At 45.6% G+C, this 19,850-nt stretch overlaps 2 protein-coding genes across 12 annotated transcripts in view; one reads left to right on the top strand and one right to left on the bottom strand.

Moving 5' to 3' along the window:
- The window catches only part of LOC115115787 (paired box protein Pax-6), a 39,536-nt gene extending 37,263 nt beyond the window's left edge, over positions 1-2,273 (top strand). For all 11 annotated transcript variants that reach the window (XM_065012266.1, XM_065012274.1, XM_065012269.1 and 8 more), the window contains one exon: positions 1,074-2,273. In XM_065012266.1, the coding sequence (XP_064868338.1) occupies positions 1,074-1,159 (86 nt within the window). In that variant the 3' untranslated portion in view covers positions 1,160-2,273. The remainder of the gene's footprint in view (positions 1-1,073) is intronic.
- Positions 2,274-9,007: 6,734 nt separating this feature from the next.
- elp4 (elongator acetyltransferase complex subunit 4) overlaps positions 9,008-19,850 on the bottom strand; it is a 129,098-nt gene continuing 118,255 nt past the window's right edge. The window contains exon 10 of the mRNA XM_065012263.1: positions 9,008-10,277. Within this exon, the coding sequence (XP_064868335.1) occupies positions 10,146-10,277 (132 nt within the window). The 3' untranslated portion in view covers positions 9,008-10,145. The remainder of the gene's footprint in view (positions 10,278-19,850) is intronic.

The following is a 19,850-nucleotide window of genomic DNA, read 5'->3' as shown; positions in this document are numbered from 1 at the left end:
ATTTAAACCACTCTAGACGGAGGTTTTAGTTCCAACCCATTACGTTGCTGTGGAGGGCCATATATACTGGTCATTGTCATGAAGGGTTAATGGACCATTGACACATTTCCTCTAAGCTAAATCGCTAATTCATTTGAATCATTTTCTGTTGTACTCTCTGCGAGGCCTCAATCAATCTAGCTAACTTATTACTGATGTCCTGAAGTGTTAAACAATGTGATTCATAAAGCTACTGTTCTGTGTGCTAAACTTCTTATCGCTGAATACTCAAAGGCTTAGTCCTCTGTGCTTAAAGGCCCAGTGCAGTCAAACATGTGATTTACTGTGTTTTATATATATTTACACACTATGTTGGTATAATACTGTGAAATTGGGAGAATTATGACAATGTCCTTTTCGTGTAAGAACTGTTTGAATAGACCGTCTGAAATTTCAACCTGTTTTTGTGGGATGGAGTTTTGTCCTGCCTGGTGACATCACCAGTAAACGAGTTAATAGACCAATAAGAAAGACAGTTCCAAACCTCTTTGCCAATAACAGCTAGTTTTCAGTCCCAGACAGTCCTAGAAAAATTCTTGCTTGAGAAATGGCTATTTTTGTTTCTTTTTGAACACTGTAATTGAAAACAACCACCGTAAATTACTTAACTGTTACACAGAAAAGTATTTGATATTGAGATAAAAATGACTGAATTGTACCTTTAAGCTTTCTAATGACCTATCGTCTATGGCTGTGGGCTCTGTGCTAAAGCATTCATCAACTCGGATGCATGCTATGTGCTACGGCACTTACCTCTCAATGTCCTATTTTGCATAATGGTTAGTCTCTCAACATGACGGTCATTTCTCGGGCTAAAGAAATTTTGAACTCAAGCTCTCCTTACCAAACACAGTACAGTACAGAGACACTGGGCCATTTGGACTGAACTCAAGCTCTCCCTTACCAAACACAGTACAGTACAGAGACACTGGGCCATTTGGACTGAACTCAAGCTCTCCCTTACGAAACACAGTACAGTACAGAGACACTGGGCCGTTTGGACTGATATGTGTCTCTCTTCCCTCTCTCCTCAGGACTCATCTCTCCTGGAGTGTCTGTCCCTGTCCAAGTCCCAGGCGGCGAGCCTGACATGTCTCAGTACTGGTCAAGACTACAATAGAGAGAAGAGCTACTTCTCCCTGTAACTGTTCACCCACCACCCTCTGCTGGGAGCTCACACACACATGGAGAGAAGTGGAGGAGAGAGAGACTCTGGGAGTGCCCTAGGACTACAGGGTGTGGTTGTTTCCACTGGGACCGTGTGTTGTTGTTCTGTAGTCTTGGCACATATGAGGACTGGGGAGAACAACGATGGGAAGAGAGGGGGAAGAAGAAGACAAAACGTGGACCTCTGTAAAGTGCCCGGTGTTTAACATTTTCATGGAACAAAAACTTCATTTTTTTTCTCACTTTTCAAGTAATTGTTTCTTTTTTTCTGTCTGTCTCTTGTGTTTGTATATGACCGTGTGTATGTTATGATGAAAAACCCAGATCAAGTACTGATAGATGGACTGCTAGAAAACCATGTTGGTCTTGTGTTTGTTTTTGAGGTAAAGGAGAACCCAAGAGATTTCTGCCATGACTATTTTTTTATCTGCTTACATGGAGACTTTCTACCAGACTTTGCACGGTCTGTGGACTCATACGAAACTGTTGCATATCACCGAGAGGAGAGCTGTGGGGAATAGACTCAGTGTGTTTATTAAACCTATTTATTGGTCATACTCCTTCAAAATGGCCGTCAGCAGAGGAGGACCTCCAGTCAATCCACCCACCTCAGCCTTGGGTCTTTGACTCCTGCAATATCACACAAACTGTATAGGCCTGGATATTTCACTGTGGTCACAGACAACCACATTATCACAGGAATTGTACAGACAACCACCACTAACAGTTTGCAAGGACAGTGGGACATTCAAGACTTGTTCATGGACTTCTGCTGTGGTGGATGGATTGATTCTAGGTTCAAGACTTGTTCATGGACTTCTGCTGTGGTGGATGGATTGATTCTAGGTTCAAGACTTGTTCATGGACTTCTGCTGTGGTGGATGGATTGATTAACGGTCCAAGTGAAGAGCTATAGATGCAGAGGAGCTGTGGAGTAAAACAGTTGAATCGCTAAATGGTAGACTGTGTCTTCGATATAATCCAATTTGTTCATGTCAAATTGTAAGTATGTCTTCCCTAGAAATCAAAAGATTTCTCCAATAAAAGTACATTTACATTTTTATCTCCCCAAGAATATTCTATAAATGTTTTCTACACATTTTCATGCATCATAAAAATACATTTCTTTAGGTCAGGTACAATTAGTCTCTTAGGTATAGTTGTATTATAGTGTCCTATTGTCAAATAATTTTGTGCAACTAGAAAGATTCCATTCCTATAATTATGATTAAACATGCTTGACAAAGTTTGAAACATAAGTGTTTGGCAGTTGTTTACAAGTACATATCAGATTTAATCGTTGTTGATTGTAAAAACAGACCAAAGCCTTTGTATTTCATCTATTACACAATGTTTTTTGTTGTTGAAGATATTAGTCTTGTGTTGCATCATTTTGTAAACATTTGATGTTCTATTACAGTGACCTAGAGTATGTTTGACTGCGGACTAATCGAGCAGTCCTTATTTATAATTGAAGACCATGGGTGACTGCGGACTAATCGAGCAGTCCTTATTTATAATTGAAGACCATGGGTGACTGCGGACTAATCGAGCAGTCCTTATTTATAATTGAAGACCATGGGTGACTGCGGACTAATCGAGCAGTCCTTATTTATAATTGAAGACCATGGGTGACTGCGGACTAATCGAGCAGTCCTTATTTATAATTGAAGACCATGGGTGACTGCGGACTAATCGAGCAGTCCTTATTTATAATTGAAGACCATGGGTGACTGCGGACTAATCGAGCAGTCCTTATTTATAATTGAAGACCATGGGTGACTGCGGACTAATCGAGCAGTCCTTATTTATAATTGAAGACCATGGGTGACTGCGGACTAATCGAGCAGTCCTTATTTATAATTGAAGACCATGGGTGACTGCGGACTAATCGAGCAGTCCTTATTTATAATTGAAGACCATGGGTGACTGCGGACTAATCGAGCAGTCCTTATTTATAATTGAAGACCATGGGTGACTGCGGACTAATCGAGCAGACCTTATTTATAATTGAAGACCATGGGTGACTGCGGACTAATCGAGCAGTCCTTATTTATAATTGAAGACCATGGGTGACTGCGGACTAATCGAGCAGTCCTTATTTATAATTGAAGACCATGGGTGACTGCGGACTAAACGAGCAGTCCTTATTTATAATTGAAGACCATGGGTGACTGCGGACTAATCGAGCAGTCCTTATTTATAATTGAAGACCATGGGTGACTGCGGACTAATCGAGCAGTCCTTATTTATAATTGAAGACCATGGGTGACTGCGGACTAATCGAGCAGTCCTTATTTATAATTGAAGACCATGGGTGACTGCGGACTAATCGAGCAGTCCTTATTTATAATTGAAGACCATGGGTGACTGCGGACTAAACGAGCAGTCCTTATTTATAATTGAAGACCATGGGTGACTGCGGACTAATCGAGCAGTCCTTATTTATAATTGAAGACCATGGGTGACTGTGGACTAATCGAGCAGTCCTTATTTATAATTGAAGACCATGGGTGACTGCGGACTAATCGAGCAGTCCTTATTTATAATTGAAGACCATGGGTGACTGTGGACTAATCGAGCAGTCCTTATTTATAATTGAAGACCATGGGTGACTGCGGACTAATCGAGCAGTCCTTATTTATAATTGAAGACCATAGGTGACTGTGGACTAATCGAGCAGTCCTTATTTATAATTGAAGACGTGTGGCGTTTTCTAGCGTCGTCTGTCATGCTTTTTTGAGTTCTGCGTTGTTTTTCAAATATGTGTACATAGAACGTGGACACGTATACAGGGTCTACATCTGAGAAATGCTTTTGAGAAGAAACGTCTAAACTGTCTCTTAAATATTTAAATTTAATTTGATTTAAAATGGAGCTTTCTAAATGTATTTTGTGAAAACTATAAAAAAAACAATTTTGTACAGTAAATATAGTGAAAGCTTTTTTCGTGTTATTAATTCTTTAGCCAACATGAAAAACGATGCACCGGGTGAGAATAGCTACACAACATATTACCACAGCCCATTTTGAATGGTACAAAGCGTATTTGTTGTACCACTCAACTACAAATGAGTTGATAGAGAATTTCCATACAAACAAACCAAAGTGGGGCCAGTTCCAACCTGACATGTCTTCCAAACAGCCCAGCCATATCCGATGTGATGCATGGCCCTCACCGGCTACACACAGACCACACAGTTTAACAACACGCAACAATGGAAAAGGTCACTCAATTCAACACCCCTTCTTTTGATAGAGTTGCAACAATGGTAGGGAAAAGGAGGGATACAGAGAGGAGGAGAGGGAGGAAAACTAGGAATACTCAGAGTGAGGCAGAGGAGAGATTGTGTGGCAGAATGAGTTATTTTGCTTCACTTGCTGCCACAGCAGGGGGTTGTGTGTGTCTGTGTGTTGAGAGGGATGGGAATAGCTGGAGGGGGAGGGGGACCTGGAGAGAGCTAGGTCAGGTATCACCTGGGAGTTATTGTTGGGTTGTGTTTGCTCTAACACTAACAGGACATGCAGGTGTTCTATTTGTCACAGGAAATTAAACTTGTGTATTCAAGTTTTAAAAGGCTTTTCAAGTTTGTAATTTCCACTGTAAAAAGTCAGACTTTATTTTCCCTTACGAAAAATGTATCAATCCCTACAAAAATGTCCATTAATTATAATCCACACAATAATTCACATTTCCTGTTACTGCAGGATTATTCCCCTGCTGTGAGAAACTGTTAAAGAAAATAAAACACTGTTTTTATTGTCACTTACACTCTGTAGGTGCAGTGAAATGTGCCGTTTTACACGGTCACCCATAGTTGTATGGTGCCCTTGGAGCAAATTAGGATTAAGTGCCTTGCTCAAGGGCACATCGACAGATTTTTCACCTTGTCGGCTCAGGTATTCGAACTAACAACCTTTCGGTTACTGGCCTATCGCTCTAACCGCTAGGCTACCTGCTGCAGATCTGTACATTACACACCACATCAGTGATTTCAGAACAAACTCTTGTTGAAGACCAATAGAAGCAAATGAAGGTAATGTTAATAAAATAGTTTTTTGGGGGAAGGGGAGACGGTCTCTCTATTCAAACCATTGTTCAGTTCTTTATGCAAACTATTACAACACTCTTCAACACCAGGCTGGAGCAGGGATGTCGTGAGAAAGGAGGGAGACAGAACACTTTAGACAGCTGCATTGACAGAGAGAAAAACATCCATATTTACAGGCGAGAGAGAGAGAGAGAGCAGACAAGAGGGATGAGGATTGAGCGATACAGGTACAATAACATGCAAAAAGAAAAAAAGCATCAATTATAAACAGCCACATGGTCCATGTAAGAGCGTGAGTCACCATTCAAACAGGGCCAAGTCAAATAAAATATCAAATAAAATAAAATGTTATTGGCCACATACACATATTTAGCAGATGTTATTGCGGGAATAGCAAAATTCTTGTTCTGATAGAAGTGATAAAATGTACATTTTTCTCTGCCATCTTTGGTCCATCTATGTTTGAGCAGTGACACAACGATCGTGGCTTGTTTGTAGGGAGTTGGTCCGCACACACACAACAGCGAACATAAGCAGACTCTCACCCATTCAGAGGTGTCAACCGGATCAGTCACTTTCAATGGAGCAGTACCACTCAGACTTAAGGACTCTCTCTCTCTCTCTCTCTGAAAGCCGGACGTCTCTGCAGTGTGTTCTGTACAGTATTCTATGATAAAAGCACTCCATTGTTTTCCCATCACTATCGAATATAGGAACATCATATGAATATCTAATTCATGAGCACCTAGCATATGCATTCTCATTAGCACTATTTCATTTAACCCCCTATGAGCCTCCTGCATGTCCATTAGCACTATTTAATTTAACCCCCTATGAGCCTCCTGTATATACTGCAGCACCATATAATTGAACCCCCTATGAGCCTCCTGTATATACTGCAGCACCATATAATTGAACCCCCTATGAGCCTCCTGTATATACTGCAGCACCATATAATTGAACCCTCTATGAGCCTCCTGTATATACTGCAGCACCATATAATTGAACCCCCTATGAGCCTCCTGTATATACTGCAGCACCATATAATTGAACCCCTATGAGCCTCCTGTATATACTGCAGCACCATATAATTGAACCCCCTATGAGCCTCCTGTATATACTGCAGCACCATATAATTGAACCCCCTATGAGCCTCCTGTATATACTGCAGCACCATATAATTGAACCCCCTATGAGCCTCCTGTATATACTGCAGCACCATATAATTGAACCCCTATGAGCCTCCTGTATATACTGCAGCACCATATAATTGAACCCCCTATGAGCCTCCTGTATATCCTGCAGCACCATATAATTGAACCCCCTATGAGCCTCCTGTATATACTGCAGCACCATATAATTGAACCCCCTATGAGCCTCCTGTATATACTGCAGCACCATATAATTGAACCCCCTATGAGCCTCCTGTATATACTGCAGCACCATATAATTGAACCCCCTATGAGCCTCCAAAGTTACCCTGTAAAGTCAACAGAGAAGGAACTGAAGAGGGACCGTGTCAACAACACTTGTTGTAGTCGACTAGAGGACAGACGAGGAGGGGACACACCATGTTGACATGTTGAACACACTGAAGTGAGAAAGAGAAAAGAAAAGCTGTCTCGACCAATAAGACGACAGGGAGGAGGAGGGGGATCCAAGGAGGTGATGCATGAATCACAACTTGACCTGTTTGAGAAAGATACTGTGTGAACAAAGAGAAAGGTTGGACGACCTGAAATGGACAACACAACACAAGCCTATATATGTGTTCATTAGAACTCCACCCAGATAGGAGATACTAGGTAACATTACACTACACGTCAGCTTACATTTCTTACGATTTTAAGGCAATTTAGATCACGTTATACTTATATTTCATTTCACATATTTCACAACACCTTATATTTTGCTTCTATGGCCTATTTATTGCCTTACCTCCCTAATCTTACTACATTTGCACACACTTCACATAGATTTTTCTACTGTATTATTGATTGTATGTTTGTTTATCTCATGTGTAACTCTGTGTTGTTTGTGTCGAACTGCTTTGCTTTATCTTGGTGAGGTCGCAGTTGTAAATGAGAACTTGTTCTCAACTAGCCTACCTGGTTAAATAAAGGTGATCTGGCCTACCTGGTTAAATAAAGGTGATCTGGCCTACCTGGTTAAATAAAGGTGATCTGGTCTACCTGGTTAAATAAAGGTGATCTGGCCTACCTGGTTAAATAAAGGTGACCTGGTTAAATAAAGGTGATCTGGTCTACCTGGTTAAATAAAGGTGATCTGGCCTACCTGGTTAAATAAAGGTGATCTGGTCTACCTGGTTAAATAAAGGTGATCTGGCCTACCTGGTTAAATAAAGGTGATCTGGCCTACCTGGTTAAATAAAGGTGATCTGGTCTACCTGGTTAAATAAAGGTGATCTGGCCTACCTGGTTAAATAAAGGTGATCTGGTTTCCCATGTGGTCGTCCAAAGGTCCAGAGGTCCACAGTGAATATGTGATATATTTCCCATGTGGTCATCCACAAGGTCCAGAGGTCCACAGTGAATATGTGATATATTTCCCATGTGGTCGTCCACAAGGTCCAGAGGTCCACAGTGAATATGTGATACATTTCCCATGTGGTCGTCCACAAGGTCCAGAGGTCCACAGTGAATATGTGTTATATTTCCTCGCTGTCAAAATTGGCACATAAATATTCCTCTATCCATCTTTTTCTTAAATGCTTGATGCTGCCTGACTGTCTAGCTTTCATTTGGGGGATTATTAGTGAGCTGGACACAATCAAGAATCTGTGTGAATGTAGGTCCATGATCATTCCCACACTTTCCATTTGGTTGTATTCATTTTAAAGTAGTTAGTCTCACCCCAGGATTACAGTACAGGAACACAGTCATGTGACTTAAGTAGGGCACCTAGATTGAGACACTGTAGTTACTTCACACAGAGAACTATAGTTGCGTGCATTAAAGTAAATGTATGCATGCAGAGCCAGACGAATCAGCCTCTCCCCCTTCCATAATGAGATTTATGTAACCCCTAGGATGCATAATGCAGGGCTCACCATTTCTACATTACCAATACAAGTTCCCCTGGAGTCAAATAAGGTTGTGTCAACTGAAATATGAGCTGGGACAACATGTGTGCATGTTATAGACAGACCCAAACAACAAGCTTAGTTTAATATTTCAGATGACTTGCAATAGAAGGCCTCCGGGTTCCATTGCTGCTATCGATAGCCTTTCAAAACACTTCACATCTACAACATCTCTTTTACCAAACACTCCAGAGGCCATACATCAGATTTATTGCGTCACAAATCTCTGACCACCTTGTATGAAGTCATAGCTTGATCTTTAAAGAATGACCTAGTGACCATACACCAGTAAATGTGAACACACACACACACACACACAGGGACATGTTTTATTTTACATGCTGTATATTCAGTCTTTCTCCATGTCACCATCTGACCTCATTTGTTGTTTTGGTCTTGTCATAGCAGAGCCGCCCATCCAGATAACAGATCTGATGAGCTGTGAAGCCTGCGCCCACATCCAACCCTTTACTCCTGGTTGCCCCTAACTACAGATCTAGGATCAGCTTCCCCTATCCAAATGCTCACCTCAACCATTACTAGGGAACAAGCCGGACAGAAAAGATCTGTGGAGAATATGGGTGTTACGATAGAAACCTCCAAAGGTCTAAATAAGCTAGAAAACAGGCTATGAAACATGGAGATATGGATTTATACACATTTATTCAACTTATCAAAAAACATATTTTCAAGATGCCTTTGATTGAATGGTGAAATAGCAGGATGGTGAAATAGCAGGATGGTGAAATAGCAGGATGGTGAAACAGCAGGATGATGAAATAGCAGGATGGTGAAATAGCAGGATGGTGAAATAGCAGGATGGTGAAATAGCAGGATGGTGAAACAGCAGGATGATGAAATAGCAGAAAGGTGTATCTTGTGTTTCATTACAGATATCCCGTTGAAATGATCCCCCCACCTTCTCTCTCTCTCTCTCTCTCTCTCTCTCTCTCTCTCCCTGAGACAGGCCCAGTCACAACAAGATGACAGAGTTACATAGAGGGGCTTGGATGGCGTGTCGCTGCCTCCTTACTTCAATACACCTACTGTAAGTCGCGCTAGACAATAGCATTTACTAAAATATCAAATGTCAAAGTGTCCTAGTAAAGGAAGGAGCTGCTAGGCCACTTGGACAGTTGAAGGGAAAGATTGGCGGGTGAAAACGGTTGGCAGGGAAACAGTTGACAATGTGGTGAGGGGGTTCTAGAAGTCCAGGTGTTTGTTGCCAGCGGTGATAATGGTGAGGGGGTTCTAGAAGTCCAGGTGTTTGTTGCCAGCGGTGATAATGGTGAGGGGGGTTCTAGAAGTCCAGGTGTTTGTTGCCAGTGGTGATAATGGTGAGGGGGGTTCTAGAAGTCCAGGTGTTTCTTGCCAGCGGTGATAATGGTGAGGGGGTTCTAGAAGTCCAGGTGTTTGCTGCCAGCGGTGATAATGGTGAGGGGGTTCTAGAAGTCCAGATGTTTGCTGCCAGCGGTGATAATGGTGAGGGGGGTCTAGAAGTCCAGATGTTTGTTGCCAGCGGTGATAATGGTGAGGGGGTTCTGCAAATCCAGATGTTTGTTGCCAGCGGTGATAATGGTGAGAGGGGTTCTAGAAGTCCAGGTGTGTGTTGCCAGCGGTGATAATGGTGAGGGGGTTCTGGAAATCCAGGTGTGTGTTGCCAGCGGTGATAATGGTGAGGGGGGGTTCTAGAAGTCCAGGTGTTTGTTGCCAGCGGTGATAATATTGAGAGGGTTCTAGAAGTCCAGATGTTTGCTGCCAGCGGTGATAATGGTGAGAGGGTTCTAGAAGTCCAGATGTCTGTTGCCAGTGGAGCCGGAGCCACAGCCTGAGGAGCCCACCATGGCTGTCCCTGTCAGCTCTCCCCGGCTCACACGACTCACTGTCTCTGACAGGTCTGGAGGCAGATGTAGTCTCTGAACACAGAGAGAGAAAGAGAGAGAGGGGAGAGAGGGGAAAGAGCACAACAGAGAGTGAGAGAGAGAGAGAGAAGAGAGAGCGAGAGAGAGTGGGTGAGAGAGAGAGAGAGGGGGAGAGAAAGAGGAAAGGGGAGATAGAGAGTGTGCGGGGGAGGGGGGAGAGAAAGAGGAAAGGGGAGAGAGAGAGAGCAAAAAAGTGAGAAGGGAGATAGAGGGGGAAAAAAGAGGGAGAGACATTATTTAATTTGTTGACAGAAACACATCAACATAAACAGTGGCACTCTCCACTCCAGTGATGTTGTGGTCACAGAGAGCCCATGTTGGGTGTAAATCAGAGCTCTCTAACGCTGTTCCTGGAGAGCTACCGTCCTGCAGGTTGTTTCTACAAACCTAATCTAGCACACCTGATTCTAATAACTAGCTGGTTGGAGAGAAAAGCTCCAGGAGGGTATCTCTCCAGGAACAGGGTTGAGAGCTCTGGTGTAAGTGGTTTCAGCTGCTTTAGGACTCCCTTCTTCTCAGCACGGCCAGTGTGGAGGAAACCTGCTAGCGTGTCGCTAAATACCTCAGAGAGATTTAGCTCTGTGACAGCTCAGAGGGGACATGGTGTGTGTGTGTGTGCTTTGTCAAGGTGTGCATAGAGTAATGTGTATGCGTGGGATTGTACGAGTTTGAGAATTTGTGTGGAGAGTGTGTGTGTGAGTGTGTAACACACTTGACTAGGGCTAATACCGGAGTCATTAGAATCAAGCTCTTTAGCAGCAAGAGTAACTTGTTCCCCAGCAGGACTAATCTCTGGAGCTGCTCTGTGCCAACATAACAACACAAAGACACTAGGCTACTGACGTAAAGCAACGCTAACAACTCAACAGGCTAAGAGGGGCTGCCCTGGTCCTCTCGGAGGGTCATAACAACACAAAGACGCTAGGCTAATGTGGCCTACTGACGTAAAGCCTCAACGCTAACACGCTAACAACTCAAGATGCTAAGAGGGGCTGCCCTGGTCCTCCCGAGGGGTCATAAGAGTGGCCGTTAACGGCACTTCAGGAGGCGATGAGTCAGCCCAGTGGAGGCGATGAGTCGGCCCAGTGGAGGCGATGAGTCAGCCCAGTGGAGGCGATGGGTCGGGCAGGCACAGGGGGTTAAGAGAGGTGGGTGGAGGTGTGGACCACTGGGTTTCGGATGTCTAGTAGATTCCACCTGAGGTAAATTATAGGGGTTTAGGTTCTACTAATGTGGCCTACTGACGTAAAGCCTCAACGCTAACACGCTAACAACTCAACAGGCTAAGAGGGGCTGCTCTGGTCCTCTCGGAGGGTCATAACAACACAAAGACGCTAGGCTAATGTGGCCGACTGACGTAAAGCCTCAACGCTAACAACTCAACAGGCTAAGAGGGGCTGCCCTGGTCGGCCAGTGTGGAGGAAACCGTTAACGGCACTTCAGGAGGCGATGAGTCGGCCCAGTGGAGGCGATGAGTCGGCCCAGTGGAGGCGATGAGTCGGCCCAGTGGAGGCGATGAGTCGGCCCAGTGGAGGCGATGAGTCGGCCCAGTGGAGGCGATGAGTCGGCCCAGTGGAGACGATGAGTCGGCCCAGTGGAGGCGATGAGTCGGCCCAGTGGAGACGATGAGTCGGCCCAGTGGAGGCGATGAGTCGGCCCAGTGGAGGCGATGAGTCGGCCCAGTGGAGCGATGAGTCGGCCCAGTGGAGGCGATGAGTCGGCCCAGTGGAGCGATGAGTCGGCCCAGTGGAGGCGATGAGTCGGCCCAGTCGGCCCAGTGGAGGCGATGAGTCGGCCCAGTGGAGACGATGAGTCGGCCCAGTGGAGGCGAGAGTCGGCCCAGTGGAGCGATGAGTCGGCCCAGTGGAGCGATGAGTCGGCCCAGTGGAGACGCGATGAGTCGGCCCAGTGGAGACGATGAGTCGGCCCAGTGGAGACGATGAGTCGGCCCAGTGGAGACGCCCATGAGTCGGCCCAGTGGAGGCGATGAGTCGGCCCAGTGGAGACGATGAGTCGGCCCAGTGGAGGCGATGAGTCGGCCCAGTGGAGGCGATGAGTCGGCCCAGTGGAGGCGATGAGTCGGCCCAGTGGAGACGATGAGTCGGCCCAGTGGAGACGATGAGTCGGCCCAGTGGAGACGATGAGTCGGCCCAGTGGAGGCGATGAGTCGGCCCAGTGGAGGCGATGAGTCGGCCCAGTGTGTGTATGTGGGGTGGAGTGTTTACGGACAGAGGCTGCTTCTGAGTATCTCTGGGCTGTAAGCGAGGATCTCTCTAAATTAAGATTGTGTGTGTGTGTTATCAGAGTTGATGTGTATTGGGGAAATGAGTGTGTGTACTGTATGGTGAGGAAATGTGTGGGATGGCAGTGTTCTGCTCTGCCCAGTAGAACCTAAACCCTTATAATTTACCTCAGGTGGAATCTACTAGACATCCGAAACCCAGTGGTCCACACCTTCACCCACCTCTCTTAACCCCCTGTGCCTGCCCGACCCTCACCCCCTCCAGCCACGCAGCTTAAGGAGAGCCCCTCTCCTCCCAGAGATCCTCATCTGTCCTCTAATGACTATGTGTTTGGGTACAGGGATAACAGCATCCCTACATGAGGAGATGATGTCCCACTCCACAAAGCCTCTGGGGGTGGACCTGCACATTCCACTTGGCTACAGCATTATCATGGCTTCTAGATTGGGGCTTTACAGTTGATCTGATATGGCTCATTTTAATAGAACTTCTAACAAGCTGGTACCATTGCCGTTGCATTCAACAAAGTTTGTACTGAAATATTTTATTTCCTTTCTAAATGTCTATTGTAAAGGGTATTGAGGTCTCCCAAATGCAGTTTTGAATTAAATTGGATTTAAAGGGATTCTCAAGCCCCTCCAGCAGCTCCTAGGTCAGCAGTCAGTCTGTCACATGGACAACTGAAACCTCTCCTGTCCAGTGAACATGTCTCCCCTGTGTTGTCAGGGTGAAGTATGTCAGACCATAAAGATACACCATACCAATGACCTACGTGTCTGACAGGCAGCAGCAGGAAACAGGAGGAATCAGAGCCCAGAGGTGATCTATGGGCAGGTAAAGCCTGGAGAATATAGATGAGGAGCAAGAGGTTCATCTGGAGATGCTAAAGTCTAGAGAGGATGTTGTTAAGACCATGCTTAACCTAAGGTGACAGAGGGTAAGGACAGACGATGCCTACTGGTAGTGTCTACAGGAATGGTGAGAGAGGGTAAGGACAGACGATGCCTACCGGTAGTGTCTACAGGAATGGTGAGAGAGGGTAAGGACAGACGATGCCTACCGGTAGTGCCTACAGGAATGGTGAGAGAGGGTAAGGACAGACGATGCCTACCGGTAGTGTCTACAGGAATGGTGAGAGAGGGTAAGGACAGACGATGCCTACCGGAGGTGCCTACAGGAATGGTGAGAGAGGGTAAGGACAGACGATGCCTACCGGTAGTGTCTACAGGAATGGTGAGAGAGGGTAAGGACAGACGATGCCTACCGGTAGTGCCTACAGGAATGGTGAGAGAGGGTAAGGACAGACGATGCCTACCGGTAGTGTCTACAGGAATGGTGAGAGAGGGTAAGGACAGACGATGCCTACCGGAGGTGCCTACAGGAATGGTGAGAGAGGGTAAGGACAGACGATGCCTACCGGTAGTGTCTACAGGAATGGTGAGAGAGGGTAAGGACAGACGATGCCTACCGGTAGTGTCTACAGGAATGGTGAGAGAGGGTAAGGACAGACGATGCCTACCGGTAGTGTCTACAGGAATGGTGAGAGAGGGTAAGGACAGACGATGCCTACCGGAGGTGCCTACAGGAATGGTGAGAGAAGGTAAGGACAGACGATGCCTACCGGTAGTGTCTACAGGAATGGTGAGAGAGGGTAAGGACAGACGATGCCTACCGGTAGTGTCTACAGGAATGGTGAGAGAGGGTAAGGACAGACGATGCCTACCGGTAGTGTCTACAGGAATGGTGAGAGAAGGTAAGGACAGACGATGCCTACCGGTAGTGTCTACAGGAATGGTGAGAGAGGGTAAAGGACAGACGATGCCTACCGGTAGTGCCTACAGGAATGGTGAGAGAGGGTAAAGGACAGACGATGCCTACCAGTAGTGCCTACAGGAATGGTGAGAGAGGGTAAGGACAGACGATGCCTACCGGTAGTGTCTACAGGAATGGTGAGAGAGGGTAAGGACAGACGATGCCTACCGGTAGTGCCTACAGGAATGGTGAGAGAGGGTAAGGACAGACGATGCCTACCGGTAGTGTCTACAGGAATGGTGAGAGAGGGTAAGGACAGACGATTACTACCGGTAGTGCCTACAGGACTGGTGAGAGAGGGTAAGGACAGACGATGCCTACCGGTAGTGCCTACAGGAATGGTGAGAGAGGGTAAGGACAGACGATGCCTACCGGTAGTGTCTACAGGAATGGTGAGAGAGGGTAAGGACAGACGATGCCTACCGGTAGTGTCTACAGGAATGGTGAGAGAGGGTAAGGACAGACGATGACCGGAGGTGCCTACAGGAATGGTGAGAGAGGGTAAGGACAGACGATGCCTACCGGTAGTGCCTACAGGAATGGTGAGAGAGGGTAAGGACAGACGATGCCTACCGGTAGTGTCTACAGGAATGGTGAGAGAGGGAAAGGACAGACGATGCCTACCGGAGGTGCCTACAGGAATGGTGAGAGAGGGTAAGGACAGACGATGCCTACCGGTAGTGCCTACAGGAATGGTGAGAGAGGGTAAGGACAGACGATGCCTACCGGTAGTGTCTACAGGAATGGTGAGAGAGGGAAAGGACAGACGATGCCTACCGGAGGTGCCTACAGGAATGGTGAGAGAGGGTAAGGACAGACGATGCCTACCGGTAGTGTCTACAGGAATGGTGAGAGAGGGAAAGGACAGACGATGCCTACCGGAGGTGCCTACAGGAATGGTGAGAGAGGGTAAGGACAGACAATGCCTACCGGTAGTGTCTACAGGAATGGGTGAAGGTCATAACCCCTGGTGATTCAGGTCATTTGATACAGACTAGATGAAGTTAGCTGGATTTGTCTAAGCATCACAGCACAACCATGATAGATGACAGGTTGTCAAAAACATCAGTGATGAACTGTCTTTTCTTTTCAGTGGGAAATAAAAAGCACATTCCTACAACACACCCACATCATGCTACAGGGCTTCCATATGCCCCCTCCACCCCTGACAAAACTTTGCCTGTGTGACCTTTGGTGTCTCCAGCTCAGTGGAGTGTGATTGAAAAAGAAAAACAATGCATTGATCAGGCCAGGAGTCAGCCCTGCTAAGTGCACAGCAGCGGAAACTGTGTCGAGAGACAATCAATGACATATACATCGTTCCTCAGTGGGTGAGGACAGAAAACACATCACACCGTTGTCTGGCTGTCAGACACCTACAGACCTCGCTACCTGCCTGGTGTGTGTGTGTGTGTGTACTGTGTGTGTGTGTGTGTGTGTTTGGCTCAGGGATCGCAGACCCCCACTGAGCATGTGCGAAGAGGAAGGTCAAACCAATCCAGAAGAGCTGCTCAGCTCCCCTAACGTTTGAGTTCAGGGGCAGACCAGAGCAATCGATGGCGACAAGAGGGGGAGAGGCAGAGGTACCAACAGTCCTCCCTGGGGCCTCTGTGACAGCAGGTCTGAGAAGACATCTCAGACTATCAGAGAGGTGACAAACCTTCCTTGATCAAAAGTTGAAGTGACCCTAAATCCATGCATTCACATGGCAGTGACAAAGACATTGCTGATACCCATTGGTATGTATTATATACAGTATTGGTATGTATTATATACAGAGGTGGTATGTATTATATACAGTAGTGGTATAGATTGACAGTGGAATTGCAGTGCAGTTACACACAGTGTTTCATATAACTCACAGCTGTGATATAACTTCCCATTAAGAGAAGTGGTGATATGTTGGCCATTGGATGAGACAGACAGACAGACCAGACCAGACCAGACCGACTCTCTCTGAGCCCGTTTATGACTGCCACACTCCATGATGATCCAGAAAGCCCTCTCAGACATAGGGCATGTGTGAGGTTGTGTGTGAAGTATTTTCCTGTTGCCTGGCAACCCTCAGGGGGTGGAGAAAGAGAATGGAACAGAGGGAGGGGGGTGGGAGTGGACAGAGGGAAATAAGACCATTGGCTGAGTTGGGGAACGGGGGACTCTCTCTCTGTGTGTGTGTGTGTGTGTGTGTGTGTGTGTGTGTGTGTGTGTGTTAGATAGAGAATGTGTGTATGTGTGCTAGCTGGTGTATGTATGCGACTGTGTGTTAGCTAGGGTATGTGTGTATAGTGTGTGTGTGAATATAGTGCGTGTGTGTGTGACGTGGGTGTCCACTCCCCCGTGGCACGCAAGGGTAAAGGTCCGTGGCTCGGTGCTGCTCCACAGCCACAGGGGCTGGCTGGGCTGGGGTCGACACTGCCAATGGGGCGAGGGGTGCGACAAAGCCCCAAACGAGCGCTAAGCACTTCAAATGAGCCCTCGGGGTCAGGCCCAGAGACTGGCTTTGCCTAAGAGGGTTACTAATATCCCCCCACAATGGACAAACCCCCACAGCTTATTTACACCCCTCCTTACACCCTGCCTCACCTCAAGCCTCAGCTACTGATGGGAGATAGCGTTGGACAGTGGGCATAGCTGGTCACTTCAGATAACAAATGGCGAGTAGAAGAGAATCTCATAACAAAGCATATTAGAGTAGGAGTGCTGATCTAGGATCAGTTTAGCTTCCTTTAGATTATAATGAGACTATATGGACAGGGGGGGGGGTCTGATCCTAGATCAGTACTCCTACTCTAAGATGCTTTGTGAATGTGGGCCCAGGGATTGCGTGTGAAAAGAAGCTGGGCTAGCATTGAAAGCAGGGGGCAGAAAAGTTTTCCAACAGGACTTGTTTGGGTTCTAAGTGTGTTTATACCACTTTATGTAAGCACATTTCCATGATCCATATAGATCTGATTTGCCCCAAACAGAGCTTAGAGGGAACCAACCCGCTCTCACAAAGCAGCCCTCTATCAAAGACATTTCACGTGCGGAAACTCGCTGCCAATGACTGTGGTACATGGTAATCATTTAACAAGTCATTTAGTCTACATTCATTTTAGTCACACTTCTAAAAAGGGCCCTGTGTTTTTTATGTATTTCACCTTTATTTCACCAGGTAGGCCAGATCACCTTTATTTAACCAGGTAGACCAGATCACCTTTATTTAACCAGGTGGCCAGATCACCTTTATTTAACCAGGTAGGCCAGATCACCTTTATTTAACCAGGTAGACCAGATCACCTTTATTTAACCAGGTAGGCCAGATCACCTTTATTTAACCAGGTAGACCAGATCACCTTTATTTAACCAGGTAGGCCAGATCACCTTTATTTAACCAGGTAGACCAGATCACCTTTATTTAACCAGGTAGGCCAGATCACCTTTATTTAACCAGGTAGACCAGATCACCTTTATTTAACCAGGTAGGCCAGATCACCTTTATTTAACCAGGTAGGCCAGATCACCTTTATTTAACCAGGTAGGCCAGATCACCTTTATTTAACCAGGTAGGCCAGATCACCTTTATTTAACCAGGTAGGCCAGTTGAGAACAAGTTCTCATTTACAACTGCAACCTGGCCAAGATAAAGCAAAGCAAAACACAGATTTACACATGGAATAAGCAAATGTACAGTGTGTGTGTGTGTGTGTGTGTCACTGTACTGCTTACAACTCTGGGAAACCCAACACTTAGTTGGAACACATGACGATTGGTAGATCGGTTAATCTGATTGGAGCAGCTTGACCAATGTAAGAACGTGCTCAGGGAAATGACATATTTACCATAAACACCTACTTAAGAGAACACACAACTTAAGGGACTTAGAATGTTTGTACTTCCAAGAACATATTAGCACCGTTCGTGTCACTTGCAACGTGCAAAAAGCACTAGGAAACATGGTGATCCTGTTCCTAAATCAGCCATTGAAATGATTACTAATGTGAAAATGCAATCTCAACAGCCTTAAAACTAACCAGTTCATCAATTGAAGCCAGAAAAGTTGGAGTTAGGAAGTAAGATTAAACCGTAAACACACAATATTATTCTCAATAACATAAACAAACCAAACACATTCCAACAACTCTAGAATATTTGTGGTGTTCGTGGGGTAATTCCACATTCAAGATGGAGGTGATGGACATCAGCCTTCAGTATGTGTAGCTTTGTTCAGTATTCATGAAAAACCACACTGGTCATATCATATATCCAAAACCAATTCCCTTCTCCTTGTCAACATTGGGATGCAGTGCAGCCAGTGTAAAAATATTGGCTGTCCATGACACCAGTCCAATATCCCTCCCATTCCACAACCCAATCTGTCCTTTAGGTCAAGGGTCAAAACCAAAAGAGAAATTCTGCCAGCTGAAAACGTGTAGAAATGTCCCAGTCAGTCACCAGACTTGTTCTTTCAGCCTACACCACCAAATCACCTCCCAAAACCTTAATCCCCCACTGCTATCGAGTTACACTACCTTGTGTGGGAAAGCATTTGTCAAAGTTAGAGGAACTAGTATTAACTCAGACTAACTCAAACCCCACATAAATCAGGTGTCGTTCTTTTCTATTTGAGGGACAAACTGCCGTCACATTGCAATGGCAATTTCAGAGAATACTTCCGCTGGCCAGACAGAAAATGCAGAAGTAGCTTTAAAAAAAAATCCCATTACGTTGGTAATTCTAGCCCACCTTGGATATAACAAAAGCTGACGAGAAGCTCTGCCTTCCTCTTCTTTTGTGCTGGAGAGAGAGTAACACGATCTCCGGCCGGTCGTGACCTCACAATAACCCTACGACTGAGGACCATTTACCTCACTGTGGCTTGGCTCAGAAACCACCTGCATTTGGGAATTCTAGGATGAATAGAATGTGTCAATAAAAAACCTTTGTTGTTGTTTGATTTCTGTTGTAAAATGCTTCGTTCAGCAACGGAGGTGGACATGACAGTGACTAGCTAACTATGAGCTATTGGTATATTTTAGGAGGTGGACATGACAGTGACTAGCTAACTATGAGCTATTGGTATATTTTAGGATGTGGACATGACAGTGACTAGCTAACTATGAGCTATTGGTATATTTTAGGATGTGGACATGACAGTGACTAGCTAACTATGAGCTATTGGTATATTTTAGGAGGTGGACATGACAGTGACTAGCTAACTATGAGCTATTGGTATATTTTAGGAGGTGGACATGACAGTGACTAGCTAACTATGAGCTATTGGTATATTTTAGGATGTGGACATGACAGTGACTAGCTAACTATGAGCTATTGGTATATTTTAGGAGGTGGACATGACAGTGACTAGCTAACTATGAGCTATTGGTATATTTTAGGAGGTGGACATGACAGTGACTAGCTAACTATGAGCTATTGGTATATTTTACGAGGTGGAGACAGAGAAACAGAGAAAGAAACAGGACAATTAGGATGGATCTCATGTTTCAGTCATGAGAAGATGCCACACCCTTTC

Source organism: Oncorhynchus nerka, linkage group LG27 (genome assembly GCF_034236695.1).
Source record: "Oncorhynchus nerka isolate Pitt River linkage group LG27, Oner_Uvic_2.0, whole genome shotgun sequence".
Taxonomy (NCBI): domain Eukaryota; kingdom Metazoa; phylum Chordata; class Actinopteri; order Salmoniformes; family Salmonidae; genus Oncorhynchus; species Oncorhynchus nerka.
Note: the sequence above shows the minus strand (reverse complement) of the source record. Positions and strands in the feature narration are given on the sequence as shown.